General features: G+C 42.0%; 1 protein-coding gene across 3 annotated transcripts; it reads right to left on the bottom strand.

Annotated features, from left to right (window-relative positions):
- Nucleotides 1-2074: 2074 nt before the first annotated feature.
- Nucleotides 2075-9362, bottom strand: UCP1 (uncoupling protein 1). 3 transcript variants are annotated; one of them, XM_042933917.1, is made up of 6 exons: nt 9237-9362; nt 8396-8594; nt 6699-6899; nt 6498-6599; nt 5061-5241; nt 2075-2471 (listed from the first exon to the last, which is right to left on the bottom strand). In XM_042933917.1, the coding sequence occupies exons 1-6, from the start codon at nt 9360-9362 to the stop codon at nt 2357-2359; spliced, it is 924 nt and encodes a 307-aa protein (XP_042789851.1). In that variant the 3' UTR covers nt 2075-2356. The 3 variants fall into 3 exon arrangements, with proteins under 3 accessions (XP_042789851.1, XP_042789853.1, XP_042789854.1); XM_042933919.1 differs by lacking the exon at nt 6498-6599; XM_042933920.1 differs by lacking the exon at nt 6699-6899.
- Nucleotides 9363-22626: the final 13264 nt, after the last annotated feature.

The raw sequence follows: 22626 nt of genomic DNA, 5'->3' as shown, positions 1-22626 counted from the left end.
TCAAAGGTATTTCAGGCCTTTGCTAACATCATGTCCACCAACGTTCGCTTGGTCATCTAGCAGGCCACATGGACAAGTCCAACATCAATGAAACAGCGAAATATACTCTATTAGGAAGGGGTAAGGAGTGAACATTTGACGAGTAATCCAAATCGTCACAGCACATCTGTTCAAAGTTGTGATAGAAGTCCCACCTGGTGCAGTAAGACAAGTGGATGGAAAGAAAGAAAAGTGACTATTCATAAGTGATATATGTACATAGAAAATCCAAGAGAATTGATCAGCTATCAATGGTAGAGGAGGAATTTGATCAACTATCAAGGGTGATCATTTATCAAGGGTGAGGGATTCTGGCTAAACCTATTCAGCCTGATTTTTTGCTAAAACTGAGCTTTGAAGACATGCCTAACAATGGCACTTCTTGGGAAAACACGGCTCAGAGGAGCCGGATTACAGTTTGGTCAAAGGGGAGCATCTTGTTACTACTGCCTATTACCTGAGCAAGATTTCAGCAAAGAAACGAAGTTTTATGTTTTCTTCCTAATCCTTGACAGAAATATGCAGCTGTAAGGTGGTGATCTTTCATCATTTGGATTCCCCCAGAATCAGACCTAGAGATAAAGAAGTGTCATTCATTTGGGAGGTGATCCCAGGAAGTGCTGGTAAGGGAGTGGGGAACTGAGGGAGGGAACTGAAGTCCTCCTATTAAGGGTATTTTGTATTAAGTAAAATAACACTGTGTGTAACTGGATTCTGAGCCCTTGGATGAGGGTGAGGGGTGACTCCATCTGAGGATAAGGGGACTGAAGTATTTATACACCAACTCCCATCAGTTATTGGGCAAGGGCCCTCCCAGGGGTGTGTTATTTTCCCTGCACTTCTAGCATGCCTTGCACAGGTGTGCAAAGATGGTTCTGATGGCCAGAAGACCCTGTAGAGGTGCTGACATGACAATAGGAAGTCAGGCCCGTGTGTGCTAAAGTGGTGAGAGCAAGGTGACGGGTGAGGGATATTGAAGACATTTGCTACAAGACACTTTTGCAGGTAACAACAGGGGAAATAAGCACCAGGGAAAAACCTCATAAAGTCAAGGGGAAAAAGACAACAGTAGATATAACATGGAGCCGATAAAAACAAATAGAATGCTGCCTGACAGCCTGTGGGCTTCCTGGACCTTGTGTCATTCCTTGTTTGGGGTTGAAAACAAGCTTGGGCCATGTCTTATACTTTGTAAATCTCTTGTTTATTCTTTCCCTGTCTCTTCTGCACTCAGTTTGTAGGCATGAAAAAAAGGTTACTGCAGGTGTTAATAATGAATTTAGCTTTGCTGGAAAGATGCCATGAAGATTCATTTTTATCCCAGTAGAAATCTAAGACTGTTCCTGTATCTAACCAAAGGTACCTTCTGGCTCAAAAATGCTGTAACTCTGGGATAGATACCACGATTCTAAAATTTTTTTTAATGTTTATTTATTTTTGAGAGAGAGAGAGAGAGAGAGAGAGAGAGAGAAGGGGAGGGTGGAGCAGAAAGAAAGGGAGACACAGAATCTGAAGCAGGCTCCAGGCTCTGAGCTGTCAGCACAGAGCCTGACATGGGGCTTGAACTCACAAACCATGAGGTCATGACTTGAGCCAAAGTCAGACGCTCAACTGACTGAGCCACCCAGGTGCCCCGACACCACGATTCTAATAACAATAGGCCCAAATGATTATAGTGACTTAGATTAGAAGTTGTTAAAAGTGCCGTAAAATATAGATTCTAAAAATTAAAAAAAAACTAATAATTACATTTAAAGTAAGTTTCTGCCTATTGGTTCTAAAGACCTTCACTTGTTATTGGACCACTTTGTAGTCTAGGTGAACTGCAAGTCTTAGATTCAGATATAGGTCCAAAACGGCAAACCTTTAAAGGTATTAACAGTCCTTTATTGAATATATTAACTTACAACTGGGTTAATAAGTTAAAAGGAAACATTAAATATTTATAAACCTAAAATGCACCGCTCCATTTGCCTCTTCTGGCAACCTGAATTATAATTAAAACATATTAAAGTTCTTCATATCCAATCGTAGGACCCCAGCCCTCCCCAAACAGGCAGATTCAGTCATTTATCCGGGCACTGCATTTGCCAGGGTGCATACTGAATGTTTTGTTTTCTCCCTCTTAAAACACTGAGAATAAAAGTCACAAGAAATAAATACAATTTTTTCTTTAAAAAGTCCAAAACTCAATTAGTATTCCTCTATCTTTTTAAGGTGAAATAAAATGAGTAGGTTCTGTTTGTTTTGGATTTTAATTATCTGGTCAGTCAGCACAGATTCCCACCATTGTGTTACATCCTTTTCCTGAAGACGATTATGTGGCACAGTCCATGGTCTGCCTTGACTTCATCAGTTCCCGCTTCAGCTGTTCAAAGCACACAAACATAATGACGTTCCAGGATCCGAGTCGCAAGAAGGAAGGTACAAATCTAGGAAAGTGCACATCACCATTCTCTGAGTTTGTTAGAATTCTTAAAGTTATTGCAGCACAGACAGCTTATGCTTCTCACTGTGCCACTCTTCTCAAATAAAGGCACTTAAAGGTAGCTATTTTTCACCCTTCCCTACTGTGCACCTAAAATAATATTGTCTAAAACTTCTTCAAAACAACAAAACCGAGGTGCTCACATCTAGACACATACATACACAGCCTTCACTCCCTCCAAAGCATGTCTCGTTCCTGAAGGGGCATTTTCCAATAACTCCCCTTTTTTGAGGGGTGGGGAAAGTTCTGCTTTGTTTTGCTCTGCTTTCTGGATGGGAGATAGAAACTGTTGAAAGAGGAAAAGGAGAAAGCAAAGAAAAAGTGATGAGTAAGTGGACCGACCATTTTCCAGAGTGAAGAAATTCGTGCTGTCCAGATCTTGGCAATTCTTGTCCTTAAACTGTCAAGAGACTAAGTGCATTTTTTGGTTTTGCTTTTTGTGGGTTTTGTGTGTGTGTGTGTGTGTGTGTGTGTGTGTGTATTATGTTTAAGAATTATGTCAAACTGTGCAGACCAAATGATTGACTTTGAACGCCTGCTTGCAGCAATGAGATATTCCAGAAAAAGATGTCATCAGTTAAATCTGCCTTGGATAGATTTTTTAAAGAGATCTGGCCTATAAAAATCAGACCCCCAAGGTTTTTGTGTGTGGTTTTGTTTTTTGTTTTGTTTTGTTTTGTTTTGTTTTGTTTAGGTCTCAATACATTTCTTCTGACTCCTGGATGGATGTGTGTGTGTGTGTGTGTGTGTGTGTGTGCATATTTTAATTACATATTTTAAATGTTCATAAGTCTACCATTTTACCATTTAAGTGTGTAGTTCAGTAGCATTAAGTACATTGTGAGCAACCACTGCCCATCTCCAGAACCTTTTGGTCATCCCTAACTGAAACCGTACATATTAAACAAGAATTCCCTATGCTCCTACATCCCCCAGCCTCTGCTAACCACATTCCACTTCTGTCTCTATGAATCTGACTACTCTAGATGCCTCATATATGTGAAATTACACAACATTTGTCCTTCTGGGGCTGGCTCAATTTATTTAGCATAATGTTTTCAGGCTTCATCCTGGTTGTCACATGTATCACCAAAAGGTTTTAAATTTGAAAAAAAAATATTGTTAAATGGTTAATGGTTGATAACTGATATATCCATTTTAAATTAATTTTGTAATGTATTTTATTTGTATTAACATATAAGTGCTGATTATGGTGAATTAGAACCTTGTGGATAATGTGATTGGTGCATCTATGCTTTTGATAAGGTTTGAGGCATTGCCTTACAATTTTAAAGCGTTATAGAATTTTGTTATATTATCACTAGTTTAGTCCTTATGAAGTATATCCATAAATTAGTTCATACTGTATTTTCTTAGGAAGGTAGTTTCTGATATAATATTGCTTAATGGGAAATGGGATCTACACAATACTAGTTTCTAGGTGAGTGTAATAATTATCTAAGCCACACCATTTTCTGCATCACTTTTCCAGGTCAGTGGCAATGATTTTTCTCTACTTTTACTTTAATACAATCTAAAAATCTGAGTCCATCAAGTCACAATAGTGAAAATTCCAGCTATCGCACTACTGGATATTTACCCAAATATAAGAAAGCTAATTCAAAGGGATACATGCATCCTTGTGTTTATAGCAGCATTATTTACAATTGCCAAGATATGGAAGCAGCCAAAGTGTTCGTGGATAGATGAATGGATAAATATGTGGTACACACACACACACACACACACACACACACACACACACACAATGGAATATTACTCAGCCATGAAAAGAATGAAATCTTGACATTTGCAATGACATGGATGGAGCTAGAGAGTATAATGCTAAGGGAAACAAGTCAGTCAGAGAAAGATAAATACCATATGGTTTCACTCATAAGTGGAATTTAAGAAACAAACAAGCAAAGGGAAAAAAATAAGATAAAGAAAACCAAGAAACAGACCCTTAACTATAGAGAACAAACTGATGGTTACCAGAAGGGAGGTGGGTGGGGGATGGGTTAAAAATGTGATAGGGGAGAAGGAGGGCACTTGTGATGAGCGCTGGGTGATGTATGGAAGTGTTGAATCACTATATTGTACACCTGAGACTAATAGAACACTGTGCATTAACTGGAATTAAAATAAAAACTTGAAATTAAAAAATATTTTTAAAAAATTTAAATAGTAAAAATCACATCCTATTTTCTCTTATTCCTCTATTACACTTTCTCTCCACTTTATAGTTCTCTAGCCCTGATCAGGCAAAATCCCATCTACGTTTCCAAGTGAGAGATCACTGATTTTAAGTGAGCTTCTGATCAAGGCTGAGAAAATTTTAATATCACAGTTTTAAATGTTCTGGCCCAGTGTTGGAGGATTGGAGATACTTATGGCAAGGAAAAATAGATACTAAGTATACTGCATAGACAAAGGCTGGTCAGCTATATGTCAACTATTTGGACAAGACAGCACCCCAAAACACATAGATACTGTGAACACAGCATTACAGATAGAGAAGACCATATCCTACCCTTTGAAAAAAGCCAGTGGTCCTTCTTTAGTGAGCATTGTAATTGCACAGTTGGGCACACTTGTGTACTGTCCCGGTGGAGAATTAACAAATCTGGTTTTTACCACATCCACTGGAGAGGACAGAACAGTTGTGCAAAATCCGGCGATGAGAGCTGACACAAAGTGGCAGGGTAGGTCATCTAAAATGGACCAATGAGACAAGTCAGCATCAGACTTTTGGAAGAAGCTTCTAATTTTCAGTTCTCTATCAGATCCTTATAAACTTAGTGATATCAGGAGACCAACGTGGATGTCTGATAAATAAAATATAATAAAGAAGGTTATACTTAGCCTTACCAAAAAGACAGCAAATAGTACCTGGCAGAGTGGATTGTAAATGCTTTAGGAAAATAACCTGTCAGTTTTCTCTGTGCCCTTAGGATATGGGACAAAGCCTGATACATAGGCATCTAATAATTTTTTAGTGTGAGGCGAACGTGATAACCACCACACTATGGAAATGGCCTAATAATTTTTTTAGTGAATTAAAGTCATTGTTCAGGGAGAATTTCAATGTCTCTAGAACCTGTTAGAATATTTTAGGAAACCTATCCAATGGTACTACATTTTAGATAAAAACACTGATGAGCTCCTTATTTAACCAGCTCATTTGGATATAGTGTGGGATGGACTCACCTTCTGAATTATGCTATATAAAGAATAAGATGCCAACAAAGTCCCATATATTAGTATTAAATGAGAATAATGCTGATTAAGAATATAGTTGCATTTTCTTTTTGTTGTAGCAAAAAAAAATCTAATATTTAGAGTTTGGGTTTTTTTAATTTTTTTTATTTTATTTTATATTTGAGAGAGAGAGAGAGACAGAGCATGAGCAGGGGAGGTACAGAGAGAGAGGGAGACACAGAATCTGAAGCAGGCTCCAGGGTCCAAGCTATCAGCACAGATCCGGACACGGGGCTCAAACTCATGAGCAGTGAGATCATGACCTGAGCCGAAGTCGGACGTTAACCGATTGAGCCACCCAGGTGCTCCCCACCCCCTTTTTTTTCTTAAAAACTCTATCTAATGGGGGCACCTGGGTGGCTCAGTCGGTGAAGCATCTGACTTCAGCTCAGGTCATGATCTCAAGGTTCCTGAGTTCAAGCCCTGCATTGGGCCCTCTGCTGACAGCTGGGAGCCTGGAGCCTGCTTCAGATTCTATGTCTCCCTCTCTCTCTGCCCCTCCCCTGCTCTTACTCTGTCTCTCTTTCTCTCTCTCTCTCTCAAAAATAAATAATCATTTAAAAAAAGTTATATCTAATGTTCAAAATTACTTAATTTTTTAAAAGAGAGAACTGTTACAATTAGGGGGTTCAGTACAATGTGGCTGGAGAAGCTCCAGGATGAAATTGTAAATGTGCAGACCTGGTTGTTATCAACAATAGGAAGTTACCTGCTAGTAGTTTGTTTTTCACGAGGGCCTCCTTCATTAGATCATATGTAACTAACTCTGTACAATTGATGATGACATTTCTCGTCAGGTTGGGAGTAGTCCCTGAAAAGAAGAAAATGTTTAATAGCTCCAGTATACGATAAAGCGGTAATTGAATACATGTGTTTTAATAATTATAAAATTCACCTTAAAGTCAGTTACCTTTCCAAAGGCCTGTCAGGCCTTCCGTTGTTGCTATAATTCGGTAAGCGTTGTAAGTCCCAGTGTATCGGGGTTTGAGACCATGCAGATGGCTCTGTGCTTGAAGTCTGACCTTCACGACCTCTGTGGGTTGCCCTATGAATACTGCTACTCCTCCAGTCGTTAGACCAGCTGAGATCTTGCTTCCTAAACCAGCTGTTGCTATTCAGAGAGAAAAAATATTTATCAAGCAAAAATTTAAAAAAACAAAAACCAAAAAACAACAAAAAACCAAGACCCAGAATGCAACTCTGTCTTTTTAATTTTAGTAGTTAGTATTATTCTATCTTTATATATTTTCTATTTCCCCAATGCTTGTGATGATCATGCACTAAGTATGTGCTAAATCACTATAGGCTAGAAACCTCAAAGTTGACTAGAATTTTTTAAAAAATAAAGACTTTGAAGCGCCAAGAAACACAATACTTAGTTCTTTCCTATATTTGGCTCTCTTTTTCTGTATATCCCAACTGGGAGGAGGCACCAGTCACCAGGGAGGCTTAACCTTCCTCTCATCAATGGTGATGTTAATTATTGGACTTCGAGGTCTTAGGAAAATCCAAAGTGGACAAATAGCCCCCGCACGGGATGTCAAGTGGTATCAGGCTATGAAGGGTTACAAAGGGAACAACAACAACAAAAAGAAGTGAAAAAAGTGATTTTTGATACAAAATTTTGAAACCTTTTAGCCTAAGTTACTCAAGACAGATAATTATTTAATCAACTATAAATAGTCTTGGAGCCCTCCTTCCCCACCCGCCCCCCCATGCTCATTCCCATAATTAAAGTATGGATCAAAAACATTTACTCATCAAGGGCTTTCTCGGTCATTCTGTTTCCTAATCTGTAAAATAGAGACAATAACATCTACCTCATAGAGTCACTGTGTCAGTTAAAATAATATCAATTCAGCACTTAACATACTAACCTGCATATAGGAAGTATAGCAATTCTTTTCCTAACTGTATGATTGTACTCTTTTCTCATCATGCTTGTCTAGGAGCTGAGCATACAATAGATAACCATCTTTTAAACTGGCAAACTTAAGTCCACTGTAGTCCTTCCTCACCGCTGCACCTGACTCAGTTCTCTGGTCTTCTCTAACACTGGAGACCTGACAAGGAAACTCTTAAAGGAAACGAGTTTTTTCCTGTCCTCTCAACTCTCCTCATGAGGTCTGATTTTCTTCCCTTCAGACCAAAAGTTTTCAAATTTGTTGCATGCCAAAATGTCCAAGAAACTTGTGAGAACATAGATTCCCTGGTCCCAACCTGAGCAATTCAGATTCGGAGGACAAGGCAGTCCTCAGCACTTGGGAGTTTTAACAAGCTCCACTGGTGTTCCTGAGAGACTTCACTGTTTGGAGAACTTTGACTTAAATGTTATTTTGCAGCCCATCCATCTTCTCCAGATGGATATCCAAATGAGGCCCCAAATATCTAGGATCCACCGGGTGATTTTTACAAGTATAAATCTGCATCTGAAAACTCGATTTTGCACACTTTTCTTTCCATGAACGGTGAGCACCAAGCTAATATTGGATGCTTCCTTGACAATTTGTTATGAGGACCACTACCCTGCATGTAACATTGCTTGACCAGAGCTGGGCTCAGGGCATGTCTTTCTACCTGTCCTTCCCAGGAATGTTCCCTGCTTACTTTCCTTCCCTGCGCTGAAGAACTCCTGGACGGTGTCATAGAGGCCAATCCTAAGAGAGGCAAAGCTTATTTGTCTCTGGAGGCCAGCAGGCAGCCCACTATAGAGTTTCATCGGCCCTTCTGTTTTTGCCAGAGTGCTGATTGTTCCCAGGACACCTTTGTACTTAATGGTACTGGAGGTCTGGCATTCGCCTTGGATCTGGAAATGAGAAAGAACAGGTCAGAGCGAAGTTAAAATTGAGTAAGGGGATCCTAACTGGTGAGGAAAAAACGAAAACTGGCCATAGGTGGTCCTCGGTGGAGGAGAAACTTTAAGCCAAGATTTTTCCGGCTGTGTTCCTATTTTCAGTTCCTTTTCCCTTTTCAGCAACGTCTCCCTATATATCTCTGTATCTCTCTAGCTATGTATATATGCAGAGAGATCAGCTATAATGCACATTTTGAACATTCCCACCCTCCCTGTATAAATTCTCCAGGACCCCTAAGCGGCAGATGCGAATGTGACCCCTCCAAATTAAGGAAGGCAAAGAGCCTGGCTTGTAAACTGGGAGAGGCTGGTATTGTTAGCCGTTAGAACACTTAGTACACCCTAACTTTGGGGGCTTTGGCAGCCGACATGGTCAACCTGTCTTCCGTGGCTTCTTGTGGTTCTTCCGTTACTCTCAAAGCATTCCAGTTTCCCACCCTAATGCATCCAGTGCTGTGACAATGCCGCACCATTTGTTAAGGGGCCGACGGCCCTGCCTTGAGAAGGGGTGGTTAAACCAAAGCGCTTGTCAAAGGGATGCACAGAATAGATGTCCTCCCTCTCCTTGAGACACGTCCCCATCTCGCTCGCTACCTGTAGCCGGACTTTGGCCGTGTCCAGCGGGAAGGTGATCACATCCGCCACACAGGCCGCCACGCCAGCAGAGAAGATCTTGACCGCCATGGTCGGGGGCACGTCCGAGGCTGTCAGGCCCACCATCTTCGCTCAAATTGCGGAGCGACGAGAGGGCGCAAGGACGAAGGACTCGGGCCCCCGCAAGGTGGAATTTCTCCCTGCCTCTCCTCCCCTGTCCCGCTGGGACAGCAAACAGGCTTCCTGACTTCAGAGAGGCGGGAGACGCTCGCAGCTTGGGCGGCGCGCGGGCAGTGGCTGCAGGTGGAACCGGGCGCACCTCTCGTCTTCCCGCCCTCGCGCCGGGGAGGACCAAGGGTCGCTGGCTGGAAGCTCCCGTGCGCCCTGCCAGCGCCGGGTGACTTATATAGGCAGCCGCTCGGGGGCTGCGGCTCGCCAGGTCTCCGCAGACCGGGGGTGGACCTGGCTGGGGCGTGCCCTGGGGCGCCAAGTCCCTCCCACCCGCATCCTCGCAAGGCGCCTGGAGAGCCGGCTTCCACCCCGAAAGCAGTCGCCGCGCACCTAGCCTTCTGCGCCCTGCGCCCTGCGTCCGGCACTTCCGAGGGAGGGCGCACCGCAGCAGGGACCAGCCCTGGTCCCACCTGGGGCCGGGAGCAGGTGCGGGCTTCCTAAACAAGCGCGATCTCGGGGATTCTGGTAAAAGGTCCTGCCGAGCTGGGAATTCACCCAAGCAAGAGTGGAGCGCCCCTTGTATCCTTCGGGCACCCTGGGAACCTTGCAGGCATCCTCTCGGCTTCCTTTCCTCTTTTTAACTTCTCATCCTCCTTTCTTCTTTCCAACCAGAAAATCCAGACCCGGGAAAATCCCAGGCAGGAACCAAGAACACCTTGAATTTTTAAAAGAAATAAAGTGTTTCGTTTGAACGCTTTTTGCAGAGGATGTCAAATGAGATCACTGACATACTAGAAAGCAAATAGTAAATTGCTAATGCACTCTATGAAGCGAGATATAATTTGCTCCTTTTACTTTCCTTTCTTAGGACAGGGCGGTGGAAATGACACCCGCAGATCCCTTGGCTCCAAGGGGCAGTACTTCTAATGTGGCTTGGTCATCTGGACTCCCACTTTTGCTTCCTTCTAGTAAAATATGGTTCCAGAGACATCCCAGGTGGGAAATCTGTTGCTAGCTTACCTACAGTGATAAATTAAATGTTGCAATGTGTATTTCTTCCTGCTCCTACCCTGTGCAAAGCTGTATTGTGAGCATTCATTTATTCTTTTGGTTCAAGAGTAGGGAAAATAGGATACAGAGCCCCTAGAGAATGATTTCCAAATACTCTGTATGAACAGGTTGTGTGCCCTGTGCTAAAAGCCTTTCTAGAGGACTTCCAAGAGAGGACATGGCTGAGCGATATTGAGGAAGTCAATGGTAAAGGTAGGGTGGGCTCTGAATAAACAGGAGAAGAAGACAGTGGTTTTCCTCCTCTGCAAACACCTGCTGAAATAAAGAGCAGTTGAGGCAAGTAGGTGGCATATACAAAGGCAAAGACTTGGGGAAAGCAGGGTGAATGTATGGGGATGTGTTCTGTTGACCTGCCTGAGAAAAATGGGTGATGGGAAGAAGGAGAGAGGCAGGGCATGAAGTTGGTAAAAGATGAAAATGTGGAAGCCAAACATGGACAGCTGAGGGCTGATCCTGAGAGTCTATTCCAAATGTGTGTTCATGTTATCACTTCATGCCTGTGTAGTTCTTTACAGATTGTACATGTTGTACTTGATATGGTAGACAATACAGCTTTGTGAATAGTTTGATATAGAGTCAAAGATTTTTCAGAGATGACTCTAAGTTTAAGAACATGGATAGTAGTGGGGCGCCTGGGCAGCTCAGTCGGTTAAGCATCCGACTTCAAGTCAGGTCATGATTTCACCCCGCAGACGGGTGGGGGGCGGGGGTGGACCTGGCCGGGGCATCCCCCCGGGCTGTGCTTGTGGGTTCGAGCCCCACTTCAGGCTCTATGCTGACAACTCAGAGCCTGTAGCCTGCTTCAGATTCTGTGTCTCTGTCTCCCTCTGCCTCTCCCCTGTTTGCACTCTGTCTCTTTCTCTCTCAAAAATAATATGATAAACATTAAAAAAATAAAAGAACACGGGTAGTAGGCTCAGTGATGGTGCCAGCTGATTGTCATGAGACAGTTGGTAAGGAGAGGTGATTTTAGGGGCAAGAAGATGAGATTAACTTTTAAAGTCTTGGAATTATTTGAAGAGAAGAGTGTTTATCATAGGTAAAAAGCTACCATAGGAAACTACATATAACATACTAAAAGAGCAAGAAATCAGAGCTGGGAGGTATTTGGGAGACAGCAATATGGATGCAATGAGAAAAGGTACGCTTTAAATGGGAGTGAGTACAACAGGATTGGGCCAAGTGGTAGGGGTACCCAGAGTTATGGTCTGGGAAGAATGGTCTTGTCAAAGGTAAAATTCGTAGTGTGTCCAGTCATGGAGCCGTGATATTAGAGAATATAATTTAAGGAAGGGTGGGGTCTCGACTAGCATGAAGTTTAGAAGATGTGTCAAAAGAGGACAAAAGTGAAGAAAAGCCTATTGAATTTGGCTCTAACACTATCGGTCATCTTAGGGAGTATGCTGTGGTGGAGTCATTAGGTTGAGGCTGATGGCTAAGCAGAGATCGAGAATGTTCAGTATAGTGTGACTAAGTGTCTAAGAGGGTGTCTAAGAGTGACTAAGTGTCTAAGTTACCATTTTTCCTTGGTAACTCTAGTGAACATCTGCTATCAACTGGTTAGTCCCCAGCTCACAACTCACCCCTTCTGAGAAGCCCTTGGAAGGAAGTAGGAGAAAGTTTGCCTCAGGTCGGAGAAAACAGTAGGGTAGAGGGTGGCGTCCCCAAGGTCAGACTTCTCTTCTGGCACAAAGAAGAAGAGGTGAAGAATAGGTCAGTGTGACCAAGGGTAACGGCCCTTTTATGACGTGGTTAAGGAATGGCAGCGAGTTCTTAATGTACTAAGTTCCTATTTCCTTTTTGAAAATTTAGAGCAACATTTACAACTGTACTTGCTCAAGCTGTGGCCAATCAGGAATCACTGAACAAATGTCTCTATATTACATAAAAAAAGATAATGCTGTGCATTTGAATACTGTTCTACACTTTCCCATAATTCTGTCACTAACCACCAATAGGAAACTCTGTGTTGTATAGATAACTGTGCAAATGACAGAAGAGACGATTCATAAAAAAAGAAATACAAATTTTAAAAATAGAGGTGATATATTTAATGTCATTGATAAAGTAATGTACCTTTTTCACCTAATAAATTAATACCCTGTCTCTACCAAAATTATAATTATTACCACATTGACATGTATATTTTCATATTATAAATTTAATCTTATAAATATACATAAATAATGAGTTAATTACAAACTGTGAATGGTAAAAACATGATAATTATAATATCAGTACTATATTAATGACAGCATTATAAATTTGCATAGTTCTTTTAGAAAACAGTTTGGCAGTATGCAATGAGCAAAGACAACATCCATGTCCTTTGATCTAATGATTCTTCTTCTGGATACCTTCCCTAGAATAATTAGCCAAAATGTGAAAAAGTCATATATAGGATGATGCTTACTGCAGTCTAATATTTGTAAGAGCAAAGTAGTGGGGGTACCTCAGTTTGTCTCACCTGGGTTTGTCAGAAGAATCATGCGTATTAGTGACCCATAGGTGTCCACCTGTATGCAACGATATGTAAATGGAAGGAGAGACTGCCCTTAGGAATTGGGAGAGTAGGGAGAGGGCAGGAAGGGGTTCTCTTAGTCCAGCCCAGCCCAAAGAGAGAGACTATCAGACTGTGTGTTAAAGGAGAAAATATTCTGTTTTCATAGCACAGTAATTTAAGAGAAACAAGCCCATGCGCAAATTCTAGCTAAGATACTTCCTGGCTGAGTGGGCGTGGACAAATGACTTCTCTGAACTCATATTCTTCACTTTTACAATGACTATTCTTGTGTCATGAGTTTATTCTCTTTTTTTTTAATGTTTATTTTTGAGATAGACAGAGCGTGAGCGGGGGAGGGGCAGAGAGAGAGGGAGACACAGAATCCAAAGCAGGTTCCAGGCCCTGAGCTGGCAGCAAAGAGCCCGATGTGGGGCTTGAACTTCCAAACCGTGAAATCATGACCTGAGCCCAATCCGGACACTTAACTGACTGAGCCACCCAGGTGCCCACATTAGGTTATTCTTATTAATGGATCGCTCTTTGTGCTTAGCACCAGCTGCACATAACTGTCATAAGCCTATGAAAGATTTATCCACTTCATGCACCTAACAAATACTTACATAGCCTGTAACAAGTACTGGACACTGTTCTAAACACTTTCTGAAGTTTAACACACTTACTCCTCATCTCGGCCCTTTGAAAAATGTACTACTGTTGTTCCACGTCATGGATGAGGAAACTCAGAGGCTTAGAGTGGTTTAGAATGTTCTCGTAGGTCATGTAACCACTGAATGGTACACTTAGGGTCTGTCTGAGCCCCAAACCCTCTGTCGCTATATGATACCCAAACTGCCTTCCCAATATATTTATGACATGATATTTTCCTATGCTTTGAAAATGTAGAATGGCTAGGTATACTTATATATTTTCTTATAAATTATATAAAAAGTTTCAAAGAAGTCATGTGAAATATATATCCTTTACTTGGATTGTATACATGATGAAGGGATTTACAAAGAATAAACATTGCAACACTTCTACTTTTAAAATCACTTTAATTCAAGGGCGCCTGGGTGGCTCAGTTGGTTGAGCACCTGACTTTGGCTCAGGTCATGATCTTGCCATTCCCAAGTTCGAGCCTCACGTAAGGTCTGTGCTGACATCTCAGAGCCTGGAGCCTGTTTCAGACTCTGTGTCTCCCTCTCTCTCCGCCCCTCCCCCGCTAGCACTCTGTCTCACTCTCTCTCTCTCAAAAATAAATAAACATTAAAAAAAATAAATAAAATCACTTTATTTCATTTCATCTTCAGGAAGAGCTGGTGGAAGAGGTGGAGAAGGTGATATATGAGATTTAGAAAAATTTGATTTACAGGGATTGAGGCCCAGCAGAGGGACCAGAGAATGAAGAGGAAGAGGTGACTTGGAGAATAGGACATTTCTGTCCTCAGATACTTGGAGGCATATGCGGTGGACAGGTGAGATTTGTTCTGTACACAATTAGGGAAGAGCATTAGTGCCGAGGTAGGGAGAGTACTGGTAAACAGATTTTAGGTAAGCGTAAACAATATTCTACTAGTCAATGTGATGAGAGATAGAATGTGTTGCTATTTTGGGTAAGGAGTTTGCGTCACTACAGATATTTGGTTCTAGGTAGTTTTCCTATGCTTTAAAGATGTAGAATGCCTAGGTATACTCATATATTTTCTTAATAAATCATATAAAAAGTTTCAAAAAAGTCATATGGAATATATATCCTTTACTTGGTTTGTATACATGATGAGGAGATTTATAAAGAAAAGAATAAACATTGCAACACTTCTACTTTTAAAATCACTTTATTTCATTTCATGAAACATTTATTTGTTTAATCTCTTTACACCTGTTTTCCTGTGTGTAAAATAGGGATGGCAGTCATAAGTGCAGTTATAGTGGGGCGCCTGGGTGGCTCAGTTGGTTAAGCGTCCAACTTCGGCTCAGGTCATGATCTCGTGGTTTGTGAGTTCGAGCCCCGTGTCTGGTTCTGTGCTGACAGCTCGGGGCCTGGAGCCTACTTCAGGTTCTGTGTCTCCCTCTCTCTCTGCCCTTCACCCACTCACACTCTGCCTCTGTCTCTCTCAAAAATAAATAAACATTAAAAAATTTTTAAAAAATTGCAGCTATCGTGATATTGTGAGGATGTAATTAAATAATACTAGTAAGATTTTAGCACAATAACTATAGAGGGGCACCTAGAAAAGGCATAATAAATGATCATTACAATTATATTTTATTAATGCAGTTTGGATGACCATTTTTCAGGTTGTTGTAAGGGACCAAAGCATTCAACTAACAGTTTTGTGGGTTTTTTTAATTTTTTTTTAACGTTTATTTATTTTTGAGGCAGAGAGAGACAGAGCATGAACAGGGGAGGGTCAGAGAGAGGGAGACACAGAATCCGAAGCAGGCTCCAGGCTCTGAGCTGTCAGCGCAGAGCCTGACGCGGGGCTAGAACTCACGGACCGTGAGATCATGACCTGAGCCGAAGTCAGATGCTCAACTGACTGAGCCACGCAGGTGCCCCATTCAACTAACAGTTTTACTGAAAGGTGTAAAAGTCCCTTCACACTCTGAGAACTTGAGTTCTGGATTCTGTGACCCATCCTGGGATGCAGTTATTACGTAGGGGAAGCAGGACTGGGACCCAGATCTCTTGGTGGAGGGCAGCCAGGAGTGGCATGAAGGTGAAATGGGGCCATTCCAGCTGAGAGCCAGCCTTGAGGCTCCCAGGGTGTAGGGGCTGCTGGGCTCTGTTGTGATGAGGACATGGTTGCCAGGTTAGAGGTCATGGCCCAGTTCCAGGATCCTTTCCCTCCCCCATTCCTCCTCCTAATCTCCCAGACCAATGGAAATGTCAGAGCGATGCATCCTGCCTGGCGGAGAGGACTTGGCTAAAGGTCAAGGATTGCAGTCCTAGTGTGAATGTGAAATGGACACGGGGGGAAGGAGCAAAGATTAACTGAGGTTACCCTGGAAGCCTTCTCGGTGATGTCTGTGGTTGTTGCTTCAGTTTGCCTGTTTCCAACACTGCTCCCAAGTCAGAGACGTCCAGGAGGCCTTCTTGGCCAGACTGTGAAATGTCCCACTGCAGCCCCTGTGTGGCAAGCTGTCTGGGAAAGATGCAGCCTGACACTAAAAATTAAAGGATGGATTTATCTCATCTACAGCATGATGGAGCCAGGCAAAGTAAAGAAATGACTACCTTGAACTATTTTCACATTGTTGTTTGAATGTGCTGGGTAAGATGCCAAAGGGGCAGGCAGTGGAGAATCTCCCCATGGAATGCAGTCTCCCACACCTGACGTGCCCAAGGTGCAGGGTCTGGAGGCAAAAAGATGGGGGAAACATCTGACTATATGCACTCTTTGTCATGTGCAAATGTATTTGTGTGCTTAAAATTCCATACAAGTTCTCTCTTTTACATTTTACTTGTGTAGTCAGAATGACTGTTTGGAAAGACATAAGCAACTGATTTATAAATGTCTAAATTTCTGGGGTGCCTGAGTGGCTCAGTTGGTTAAGCGTCTTCAGCTCAGGTCATGATCTCACAGTTTGTGAGTTATCTCTGCTACCAGCACAGAGCCCGCTTTGGATCCTCTATCCCTTCTCTCCCTGCCCCTACCCTGCTCTCTCTCTCTCTCTCTCTGTCTCTCTCTCTCTCTCTCAAATAAATAAACATTAAAAAAAATTCTTAAGGGACGCTTGGGTGGCCGGTTAAGCAGCCGACTTTGACTCAAGTCATGATCTCCCAGTTCATGAGTTCAAGGTCCGAGTCAGGCTCTGTGCTGACAACTCAGAGCCTGGAGCCTGCTTCAGATTCTGTGTCTCCCTCTCTCTCTCTGCCCCTCTTCTGCTCACGCTCTCCCTTTCTCTCTTTCTCTCTCTTAAAAATAAATAAATGCTAAAAAATTTTTTTAATCTTAAAAAAAAATAAAATAAGATGTCCAAATTTCACAGATAAGAAAACAAAGTCTTTTCTGCATTATTTTCCTGTGATCTGTAGAATGACCTTTTGATCAGTCTCCTGGAGGGTTTCTTTGCCCAGCTAAATTTCATAATGAAGTCACTCTCTTGGAGTTTAGTCTACTTAGAAGTAGACTCTTAGCATTGTGCTCTATTTCATGTCTCTAGCCCTTTCCCTTTGCAGGTGCTCCCTCTTTGTTTAGATCCTGTGCTAAACTCTTTTTTAGTATTTCTTTTTTTTTTAATGTTTATTTATTTTTGAGAGACAAAGAGGCAGAGCATGAGCGGGGAAGAGGTAGAAGAGAGAGAGGGAATCCAACGCAGGCTCCAGGCTCTGAGCTGTCAGCACAGAGCCCCACTTGGGACTCTAACTCACGAACTGTGAGCCAAAGCTCACGTGTTCCATGACCTGAGCCAAAGCCCGACGCTTAACCGACTGAGCAACCCAGGCGTCCCTCAGTATTTCCTGATAGGGTATGAAGAGGATTGGCATTTGGGGGTATCTATTCATTGGGTGGAGCTATTCTCCCATTCTAGCTGTTCTATCATTCTACTTGTATATGCAGCGAATGTGATTCCACATGCATTTATTGTGCACTTGCTGTATGCACTGTGCTGAAGTCTGGGGAGATGGACACACTAATAATGATCGTGATATAATATGCTAGGTGCAGTGTTAGAGATGTACTCAGGTGATCAGAGAGCAGAAGAGAAGGGTATCTGACGCAGACTGTGGGCATGTGGGGGGCTTCCGGAAGATGATGCAGATGGATCCAAGTCTTAGAGAGTGAGTAGGAATTACCCAGGCAAGAGGTGTGGAGAGCAAGGTCATGCTGGTCACATGGGACCACACAGCCAAGACATGGAACCAAGGAACAGCACAGTAAGTTTGGATAAATAAAAGCTTATTGGTATTTTGGGATCATAAAAGGCAAGGCGGGGGGAGGCAAGAGACCAGACTTGAGCCTAAGGAGGCAGCGCAACTCTGGGAGGCTCTGATCTTATCGTCTTCTAAGTAATGAGGAGGTTTTAAACACGGGAGGGACAAAGTTAGTTTTGTGTTTTAGATACATTTATGTGGCTTTGGGGCAGATGTCTTGAGGACCGCGAGGAAGAATCTGTTCCATGCCTCTTGCCTACCTTCTGCTGGTTTGCTGCCAGTCTCTGGAAGGGGGAAGCATCATCCTGACCTCTGCCTTCACCTTTACATGGTGTTCTCCTTGTGTGTGTGTATGTCTTTTTATAAGGACACCAGTCCTATGGGTTAGGGCCCACCCTAATGACCTCATCTTTTCTTTTTTTCATCTATAACAATTGTATATATTTAAGGTGTATGACATGATAATCGATAAACAGGCATAATTCGGAGATGTTTTGGGTTGAGTCTCAGACCACTACAATGAAGAGAAAGTCACGATAAAGCTAGTCAAAGTAATTTCTTGGTTTTCCAGTGCATATAAAAAGTATGTTTATACTGTAGTCTACTAAATGCGCAATAGTATTATGTCTAAAAAATTAATGTGCATAACTTAATTTTAAAATATTTTATTGCTAAAAGATGTTAAGCATCATCTGAGCTTTCAGCAAGTTGTAATCAGCGATCACAGATCATCATTACACATATAATAATCAAAAGTTTGTAATATTGCAAGAATTACCAAAATGTGACACAGAAACACAAAGTGAGCAAATGTCATTGGAAAAATGGAGACACAGAGTTGCCACGAACCTTCAGTTTATAAAAAATGCAGTGTCTGTGAAGCATAATAAAGCAAAGTGCAATAAAATGAGGTGTGCATGTACATATACATAGTAAAATGATTACTAAGTTAAGCTAATAACATATGCATCTCCTCACATCGTTACCATTTTTTTCTTTTGTTGTGGAGACAGCACCTGACATCCACTATTAGCAAATTTCCAGTATTCGATACAGTATGATTAACTACATCATGTTGTCCATTAGATGTCTAGACTTATTCCTCCTACAGAACTATAACTTTGTACCCTTTTTTTTAAAAAAAAAAAGATTACTTATTTTGAGAGAGGGAGGGAGAGGCAGCGAGAGAGGGAGAGAGAATCCCAAGCAGGCTCCACACTCTCAGCTCAGAGCCCCATCCAGGACTCCATCTCATGAATCATGAGATCATGACCTGAGCCAAAATCAAGAATTGGATGTTTAACCAACTGAGCGGCCCAGGTACTCCTCAGTTTTTTTTCCTTTCTGTGTCTGACTTATTTCATTTAGCATAATCGTCTTCCAGCTTCATCCATGTTGCCTAATGACCTCGTCATTAATTGATTAATTAATTTAACGAATTACATCTGCAGCAACCCTATTCCCAAATAAAGTCACATTCTGAGGTACTTGGGGTTACATCTTTTAACATATGAATTTGGTGGGAGAGGGACATAATACAACCCATAACAGGTGCCAGTGATAAGCTGCAGAGGACTTTTTTTTTAAGCTTGTTTATTTTGAGAGAGAGAGAGTGAGTGCATGCAAGTTGCAGAGGGACAGAGAGAGAGGGAAAGAATCCCAAGCAGGCTCCGAGCTGTCAGCGCAGAGCACCTCACAGAGTTCAATTTCACTAACTGTGAGATCATGACCTGTGCCAAAACTGGGTGCTTAAGCCGACTGAGCCTCCCAGCCACCCCTGCAGAGGGCGCTTTTGGCAAACCTTGAGTTTAGATATCTCTGTTGGGTTAAAAAGGAATAAATAGAAAAACAAAGAGGAAGCATGGTGGCAAACAGAACTTCCCTCTTCAGGAGCTAGAAGAAAATGTAAGACAAATTTCATGGCCTATTAAAAAGGATGTAGGGGGGGTGCTTGGGTGGCTCCGTCAGTTAAGCGCGGGATCTCACAGTTCGTGAGTTCAAGCCCTGCTTCGGGCTCTGTGCTGACAGCTCGGAGACTGGAGCCTGCTTTGGATTCTGTGTCTCCCTCTCTCTCTGCCCCTCCCCCATTTGCACTCTGTCTCTCTCTCTCTCTCTCAAAAAAAAAACCCACATAAATAAACATTAAAAAAAATTTTAAAGATGTAAAGAAGATATGAATTTTGAAAAAAGAAGCAGAAAGTCCCATGAGAAATCATGCCAAGGGAAATATTAAAAGAGGATGAAAGGCAGGCGAATCAGGAAGAAAAGGGACCCGTGAGAGCTAAGAAAGAAAGGCAGAGAAATCAAAATTTCAGTAGCCAAATGGAAATATAATCTGGTGGAAAGAATACACAGAATTTGCATACGGCTACTTAATGTTTCAAAATATTATTTTATGGGTTTTTTTCCCCTTCCTGTATTTTCCCTTTTAACTTCATCTCATTCAAGTAGGTAGCTGGCTTTACACTTACTACTTTAGAGGTAGATACAAAGTAGTGGAATGGACACATTGCCCTAAAAAGACTTTCTTCCTTGCTTTTGTGTCCGAGAACCCAAGTCCCAGAAAGGAAGAGGGTGTTTGGTTAGAGGTAGGATGGCTTCCATGAACAATGGGACCCAGTGGACTGCCCCCTCCTCCTACCCCCCACCAATCCCCAGGAAAGAAAAGCAGCTTCAGAGAGTTTTACTTGCCCCAGGTGTGGGCGTGAAAGCTGTGGAGACAAGCAACGAAAAAACTCTTCTCCCACTCTTGACACTGTAGGATCCATAGCACGACCCCAGGATGCAGCCCAGAATAACGAAGAATAAATTTTCTGCCAGACGTGCAGAAAGGAACGGGAATCAGAAATGAAGTTGTATCAGAAGTGAATTTGCCAACATCCGCAAGGCACTCACTAATAGAATTTAACAGTGATTTGAGAACAAACCAGAAAACTTCCCAAATGTAGAGAACATCGGACAGGAAAATAAAGCTGATTAGAGAGATAATAAACATGACAAAAAGAGAATAGTGATCTAATCATAAGGTATGGAAAGCTCAGAAACATCCAGATACTCAGGTAAAAATTACTTGAACAAGTAGGCCAGCTCATGGAGGAATGGATCAAAATTAAGAGCCCAAGAAAGAAGCTGGAAGAGGCTGCCTGCCGCCTTGGCTTACCCGAACTGCTCTCAGAACAAGGAGTGGACCCTGGTCAGAGGAGGGCTTCCTGGCCCCATGCCTAGTCTGGCATCCTGTCCCCCAATGCTGCAGGACCAGGTAGCAGGCACTCGCTCCCTGCCTCCATCACCTGCGTGCAGGTGGGCAAGCGATCCCCTCTGCCACAGCTCCTGCCCTGCAGACAGACAGCCAGCCACGTTAGGAATCCCCAGACCATCTTTGCTCAGGGAGGAGCCCACAGGTTTGGTGCCTTAACTGTCCACAGCTTTCCAGTGTGGCAACATCAAGCTGTACAGAGACAAGTAAGAGAATACGTAGTGGAAGAACAGAAATCAAGTCACTATTAACCAAGAAATGCCACTGGGGGTTAGAAATCCCTGCTGGAGAAGTCAGGACATAGAAAATAAAGCATAATAGTGCCACATGCATACGTATTTCAGCAGGACTTCTGAAGTTTAACAAAAGGCGTGTGAGTGTTTCCTGGGCACCAGAATTTTAAGCACCAGTCGTCCAAACATCCCCAGATGATTTGAGAACAAACCAGAAAATTTTTGAAATTACATTTGGGAAACTGGTGTTTTTGAAATTACATTTGGGAAAACATTATGAAAATCTTCTGATAGGAATGTAAGAAAACACCCATGTGTTATGGAACATTGTGAATTTCAGTAGCATTCATCAATCTTTCACTTTTGGTGACTTATCCATCATATCCTGTTTCAAGATTTTGTATTTCCATGCACTGAGTTATTAAAGAGCTGTCTGTTTGGATTACTACTTTTACTTGTGGCTTTTTTTTAATTAGTAAATTGTTTAGTTTATTACTTAGATTTATCTAAAAACCACCAAGCATCCATATATTCATTATACAGACTTCATTTTCTTACAGCAACTTTAATTTGTTTTGCAATTGCCTGTATTTCTTTTGGAAGATCCAGCTACCTATCAAAGCCTGAATTCACACAACTCTGCTTTTGTCCATATCTTTTCTATTATGTGATGACTTTCATCTATATGACTTTTGTAATCTGCTGGGCAGAAGTTGTTACTCTGGGACAGAGGACTAAGATAGTTTTCAATATGGATGAGCCTGTCCATAGTTTCATTTTGGATGTGATTCTACACTGTAATCCTCCCTCGTTTATTACCTATTTCTTGTAAACTGGGCACTTTATTTATTATTTCAAATAATAATATTTTTTTCTAGTAGTATGGACTCCAGCCTGTATTGAGATGAACATCCCTTGTGTGTATATTATCAGTAGTTTTATTATTTTTACAGTTTACTAGTTTAGCTTTCATAAAGTAAATTAAACAGACATTGAATGTCTAACTAGCTTTAAATGCAGCTTATCTCATTTAAAGTCCATGATCTTGAATAAATGGAAAACCAGATCGTTAACAGATTGCCGTGTTAAAACAAATCAAAGAGTTCAGGGGGCCCCAGGGTGGCTCTGTCAGTTAAGCATCTGACTCTTGGTTTCAGCTTAGGTCGTGATCTCACATTTGTGAGATCGAGCCCTGTGTTGGGCTCTGTGTTGACAGTGCAGAGCCTCCTTGGGATTCTGTCTCTTCCTCTCTCTCTCTGCCCCTCTCCAGCTCTTGC

This window comes from Panthera leo, chromosome B1 (genome assembly GCF_018350215.1).
Source record: "Panthera leo isolate Ple1 chromosome B1, P.leo_Ple1_pat1.1, whole genome shotgun sequence".
Classification (NCBI taxonomy): Eukaryota; Metazoa; Chordata; class Mammalia; order Carnivora; family Felidae; genus Panthera; species Panthera leo.
This window is presented reverse-complemented; position numbering and strand designations above follow the sequence as displayed.

Excerpts from the sequence above, each read along its gene's own strand:
- UCP1 (XM_042933917.1), bottom strand. The coding sequence starts at position 9,362 with ATGGTGGGCCTGACAGCCTCGGACGTGCCCCCGACCATGGCGGTCAAG. Across the intron at positions 5,242-6,497 it reads GAAAAACAAACTACTAGCAG|ATGACCTACCCTGCCACTTT; the intron begins GTAACTTCCTAT and ends GGTCCATTTTAG. Across the intron at positions 2,472-5,060 it reads CCACTGGCTTTTTTCAAAGG|ATTTGTACCTTCCTTCTTGC; the intron begins GTAGGATATGGT and ends GCACTTTCCTAG.